The sequence below is a fragment of the Punica granatum genome, chromosome 1 (genome assembly GCF_007655135.1).
Source record: "Punica granatum isolate Tunisia-2019 chromosome 1, ASM765513v2, whole genome shotgun sequence".
NCBI lineage: Eukaryota > Viridiplantae > Streptophyta > Magnoliopsida > Myrtales > Lythraceae > Punica > Punica granatum.
In genome coordinates this window covers 43,340,832-43,347,207 of record NC_045127.1, presented here as the reverse complement: position 1 = coordinate 43,347,207, position 6,376 = coordinate 43,340,832, and the positions used below count along the sequence as shown (strand labels likewise).

Sequence of the window (6,376 nt, the reverse complement as noted above, 5' to 3'; positions counted from 1 at the left end):
ATAATAATAAAAAATTAAAAATGACGATGAATGTGATGAATGTGTCTATTCACTCCGTTGAGCCAACATTAATGCGAATAAGGTTGGCAAATTCATAGTTTATTATACTCGACATCAATAAAGTGTCAATTTCTTATACATGTCATTCGTGATATTTGAATAACGTCCTGAGTTATAGAACATGGGCTCAATAAAACTATTCATTTCGCTTGAATTCATTCATAAATCTTATATATTATACACCAGAGAGATCTCTATTTTATAAAGGAAGTGTAGGGTGCAATAGATTCGATGAGCAGGTCTTGTTGGACACCTAAATATCTCGAAAGCTACTTGCTTATTTTGTAAAGATTGAATACCAATCTCCATATAGATATCGAAGATTCTCTAAAACTGGCAAGAAATTTGGTGGCGGATTTAAGACTAGTATATGCTTGGTCCTCAAGCACGATATCCAGCTGCATCACTTGCAATAATAGTGCATCCCTTTTTATTAATCTATCCACGCATATTAGGTATGTGAAATATTAAAGAATTTATGTTTGAAATTTACTAAATATATTTCTTTTTTGTTTACTAAAAAAAAAAGATTTCATTTAAAATCTACATAAAAAAAAGTATTTTCAATTTGAAATCTTGGAGACAGTCAAAGGTTCGCTGACGTGTCAAAGACCGATTGGTGTCAGCGATGCTGGACTTGGGAATTAGGAAACAAAAGAACTGTTTCTGCTCCTCACGTGACATTTTCCCAGAAGGGGAAGCGCTAACGTCACCGGGGGTACCGTCACCGCCTCGGGTTATTCCTCGGGGCCGTTAAACCTCATTCCTTGCGGTCCAAGGTCAGATCCGACGGACCAAACAATTTTACCGGGCCAGATTGTACACGTGTCAGAAATCCAACGGTAAACCATCAGATGCGGCGAGTCGTCGGTTTCCAGTCAAATAAAAAAAAAGAGGATATTTACCCCTCCAGACACGGATGAGACACAACTTGCATTTACGACCCCTATCTTTCAGGTGTTTACAATTCCTACCCCAAAACATGATTTTGTTTGATAATTACCCCAAAATCGCCACCCTCGTTTCATATGACAGCCATATGCAAGTACACACTGCCAGTCCTGTGGCTGGTAGGATATATCATGGGTGACAACACAAGCTCAGCAAAGAACATGAACATCACTTACTGTTCAATCAGAATTACGACACATTCATACTCCGTTTTCTCTTTGTTCTTTTTGGAGCCGACATGAAATCGATGCTTCAAGCGTCCCATTAAAGAATAAATCCTATACTAGAGTGGCGCTAACGGTAACGAGATGCACTCATGAACATTTTAGAAATACAGAGTGTTAGCAATGAAGGGCGGGAAATTATTATGTCGCAATTCATATGTAAAACGATGCGGGGGTGAACATAGTTTTCTAGAAAATAGTTATTATCTAATTACTGAAGATTTTGTTTTTTTTTTTTAAAAAGGGAGAGGAAAGAGAGGGAAGTTTCGGAAAGGAAAAGAAATAAATAAGAAATTAGAAAAGGAGGAAATTACCGAAATTGAATGGAAATAAGAGAGAAATTGATCGGTGAGATCTTCCTATAAAGGAGGGATTCTCCGCATGTTTGACTCTTCTCTGCTCTGTAGCCCCGCCCATCACTCACACACAGACACAAACACACGCCCAGAGAGAAGAAGAAGGAAGAATCCATTAACAAAGCTCAGAGCTCTCTCCTTCTCTGTTCCTCTTTCAGTCTCTCTCTCTCTCTCTCTCTCTCTCTCTCTCTCTCTCTCTCTCTCTCTGGGTCACTCTGTTTCTGGGTGTTTTGTGTCGTGTCGGGTAGCTGTTCGTGTTCGGGGAAGACGATGATGTGAGCTTCTTTTCGTGTGTCTGTCTCCTTAACTCTCTTTTCAGTTTCCGATCATCCATCCCGCCCCTAAAATTAAATGATCTGTCGCCGTTAAGCCATTTCCTCTGCTAACCTGCCCTCCCTACGAAGAAAGTCCTCTCCTTTTTAATGCCCCTTTCTCCTCCTCCTCCTGCTGCTCGCTCGGAATCTCCGTAGCCATGGACCGGCCCGGAAAACCATTACTTCCGAAGTACACCGAGCACCGGACGGTGACCCACAAGACCCTTAAGGCCCCTCTGTCCAAGGAATTCCCTGAGCGGGTCATCAGGATCTCCTTCACCGACAGGGACGCCACCGACTCGTCCAGCGACGAGGACGAGGTCCCCCGCGTGAAGCGCTATGTGACCGAGATACGGATCGGGGATCCCGATCATAGGGCCGAGAAGCCGAGGGCAGCAGCTGGCAAGAAGGCTGAGGGCGCCAGGACGGCCCCGCAGAGGTGGCCGGATGGCAGGAAGTACAGGGGCGTCAGGAGGCGGCCGTGGGGCCGGTGGGCCGCCGAGATAAGGGACCCGCTCAAGCGGACGAGGGTGTGGCTCGGCACCTACGACACCGCCGAGGAGGCCGCTATGGTGTATGACCGCGCCGCGATTCAAATCAAGGGCCCTGATGCTTTGACTAACTTTATGACCCCTCCCGCGAGGGTCAACCCCCAGATCGATGTCGCCGCCGTTTCTGAGTGCGAGTCTGGCAAAGATTCTCACAATCTGTCGTCCCCGACATCCGTCTTGAGGTTCCAGTCGGGCGAGGAAGCTGATTCCAAAGTAAAACCATATACTCCCTGATGACTATATAAAATAAATTAATGAACTTCACTATGCGACTACAGTCCATACGTATCTTTCATGTGAATTTCCTGCTGATTATCTTATCGACTTTGATGTTAAAACAGTGCGAATTCGGGCCGTACCTAGACGAGGCCTCGGGTCTAATGGAGGAGGGGTGCCTGTTGGATCCTTTGTTCCTGAAAGATTTCTTCGATGACGATCAGACCCCAGCTCCGGTTTTCTACGACGATCATTCCATCCTAACCGATTCGTTCCTAAGGGAAGAAGTGGACAGCTACTCGATAAGCTTCCCGGAAGAGGACTTTGGGTCATGTAAATGGGACGTGGACAGCTTCTTCCAGGACCCATATGCTGCGTCGTCATCGACTAATGATCAATCCCAAGTCTATTATTGAGCGTCAAAAAAAAAAAAGGATTCAAATTTGTGGTAAATTCCGAGGGGAGTTTTGGGTAAATATGACCATTAGGGACTAGTAGTACTTTTGTTTTGTTTTTTTTGTCGGCATTTTTGGTTCTTTTTTTCGGTGGTTTTTCTTTTTTATGAGATTTTTGCATAGGAGAGACTAGAGAGTGTAAAGAGTGCATGAATTCCCTAATTAATCATGAGAAAAATGCAAATTGCATGTAAAAAGAAATTGCTTTTGCTTCTTATTATGCAGTGTGTGCGGATTCAAGGAAAATTCTACAGTTCAATGCATGGACGGTTCATGAGGCCTCCGTAGTCCTTAGATCAGCGTGGCGCCCACTCGTAAATGCTGATCCAAGGGCCTTCAAGACCTCATGAACCATCCTTGTACTGGACGGTCGAATTTCACCTGCATTCGAAAATTTTCAAAAAATAAGGAAAAAAGAGAAAGGGGTTTCTGAGATTTCCTTAGGGGATGGAGATTTTTAATCGGGGGGTGGAGTGAGTGTCGGGGAGAAGACCGCACTGTTTGAAAAGGCCGGTGATGTTGGTGGATCCTCTGTTCTATCACTTCTCGCATGCTTTTCAATTTGCCTTTTTTTTTAAAAAAATAATTTTATTTACCAAAATAATTTAACTTTTATTTAATTTGTAAACAGTGAAATAAAATTGAATGGTGCGAGAGAAAAGATATTTTTGTTGATGGGATGGGAGGAAGGATTTGGCGGGCTGAGAAGAGAAAGTTGAATAATGAGTTGGGCTATGTTCAATGGCTGCCAGCAGTAGAGAGTGGACACTTTCCTAGCCATTCAAAATCCCCTCTTTCCAAGTTTCGTGTCCATCAAATTGTACGCTAGGCAGCAAAGCAATTCGTTTTAGGATTTTAGGATTTTGAAGTTTCGCACGTATCTCCTGATCTTATCATCCAGAAACTGAGCTGCTAACCTTTCTATCGTGGACTGGCGGCAAAGCACGTGAAATTCTCGTATTTTGCTCTAGAATTTGCATAGTTTCGCTCCTACGCTTGATAGTTAAGTTCCGCCACCTTATTATCATGAGGACGGTAATGAATTGATGAGTTCTTGTAGAATTAAAAGAGAAGACACAGACAGTGTTTCCTGACTAGGAACAATTTGAAACTCGATGAAGGAATATTTTTTGTAATCTCGTTGCGAAAATGATAACACTCTATCGGGGAAAGATTTTTTTTTTCCTTTTTTTTTTTGCTTGGAAAAAATTACTTTTTCTTTAGTATTTTGTGTTCGCCACGTTATATTTATAAGAATTCAATAAATCCCGACTAATTTAGTTTTGGTCCAAATTGACCCGTCAAAAGGTAACGTTTCTCCAATCGAAGATTTTATCGAGGGCTTGTACTCGAGGTCTTGAGAGTATGTGCTGGATCATTTGAATTAGATGATGGTAAGAAATTGTATACAGTAGAAAGGACAATGGTGATGTACTGTAGTGGGTGGGAGGCCCCCCCATGGCCAGAGCCAAGAGGTGGAGTATGGTACGGTATGCGCATTTCGAGCGGACAGATAGCCTGGGAGGGTCTCAGACGGACAGGTAGTCGATCAGATCAGATCAGAGCAGATGAGTGGGTTTGTCTTGGACTTGGAGGGGGGACATGGACTGTTTGCCCTTTTCATTACGACCGTTAGCAGAAACCACTGTGCCTTTCCTACCTTTCTCCCTTGTTCTGTGTGGTGATCGCAGGTTTTAATTGCTCTGTCTGTCTTTCTGTCCCCAGCCATATTGAAGAGTCCTTTACTTAGTACTACGCTACCACCCAATGCCAATTCTTCTTCCTCCTGCCATCGTTTCCTTTCTTCCTACAGTCCTATTCCTATGCTTGTAGCTGTAGGCAACTATAGGCTAGTGGGCTTCCTGGTGGGACCTGGGCTTTCCTTGGATTCTCAAGTTACCCCCTACCCCTCCCTACTATGGGCATGCACTGTTCAAGTCGGTTAGTCTTATATCATGCTCAAATAGGACCGTGTCTATGTAGTCCGACTCTAAGAATAACCAATCCTTTATGTTGATAATAGGGCAGACCCTATGACCAAGTTGAATTAGTCACGGCCAATAAACATATGGTACACCAATATGAATTACTTCAAACGGTTTGATACTTGTTTCACTTAAATAAGATTTCGGATTCGAATATTGCGAATATTGAAACTCCATACTATAAGAACTTTACCCCATTTACGAGCCGATCCGGTTCGAACTGGATTAGTCGATACACATTGGATGGAGCTTGGACTTTGAAGTCAAACTAATTACAAGACTTATTATATGCCTAGTGCGGTCGAATGATAAGGTGTTTCTTTCCGGTAGGTTGGGCGTGGATCCATGAATTAAATCTCCAGATCCATCCCTTCATGATGTTTTCCTTGGTCGAGTCCGAACCAAAACCAAATCATATATTCAAAAGATCGACCTAAAAAATAAACCAATTTTAACGGTTGAGTAGACTCTCTTTCTGCCCGCCCAAGTGGGCAGCTACTTTGCCTGTGAATCTCCGGCAAGGAGAATTCTCTCCCTGCCCTTTTCAATGTTCTGGTCAAAGTGAGTTTTTTTTTTTTTGGTGGTGGACTGGTAAAGAATTGATTGAATTAAACAGAGCAGCTAGAGAGAGAAAAGAGCATTGGAGGTTGGTATTTAGCTTTCGATCCTCTGTTCGAAATTGAAAGAAGACCGTACCCACATGCAAAGTATGCTCAATTAGGTTCACTGTCAAGAAAACTATGTTCAGCTTAGAAGTAACATGCTCCCCAAATCAGATTTAATGCACTGCAAGGCTATGACAACTTCTGCATATCAGATTCCGTCAAGTTGAAAGAATGCACTGTACTCCTCTTATATGGTCATCTTAGGACCCTATCACCGTTGGAGTGAGGGAAGCTAGCCTCCCATGGTGATAAGACCTCAGGTACCGTATTTGTAAAGTATGATAGAACTTTTCTATTGGGTTCTCTCCATAAAATTGATCTCTATAGGTGCCCCGACGCTTTTCTTATGTGTGATGTTGTCCTCGTAATGTAGCAAATGACAAATGTGCCAGTGCAATTAGCTCAGTTCATGTATTATTTTCGCACACGAAAAGATGACTGGATTTTGAAAGCTCTAGCCTACCCTAATGATGAATTATTGATTAAGCGCCCCATAGAGTTAAGGTGAGTTTAGGATAGTTCCACAGAAAAGTGTTAGCGGGTAATGATAAATTAATTTCACATCATGAATGGTAACAGTATAATATGGTATAGATTAA

The 6,376-nt window shown here is 42.7% G+C and overlaps 1 protein-coding gene across 1 annotated transcript; it reads left to right on the top strand.

Annotated features, from left to right (window-relative positions):
• The first annotated feature begins 1,590 nt into the window (after window positions 1-1,590).
• Window positions 1,591-3,344, top strand: LOC116192765 (ethylene-responsive transcription factor CRF5-like). The gene is made up of 2 exons (XM_031521400.1): window positions 1,591-2,669; window positions 2,798-3,344. Exons 1-2 carry the CDS (start codon window positions 2,064-2,066, stop codon window positions 3,086-3,088), a joined length of 897 nt encoding a protein of 298 aa, XP_031377260.1. The 5' UTR covers window positions 1,591-2,063; the 3' UTR covers window positions 3,089-3,344.
• The last annotated feature ends 3,032 nt before the right edge of the window (window positions 3,345-6,376 follow it).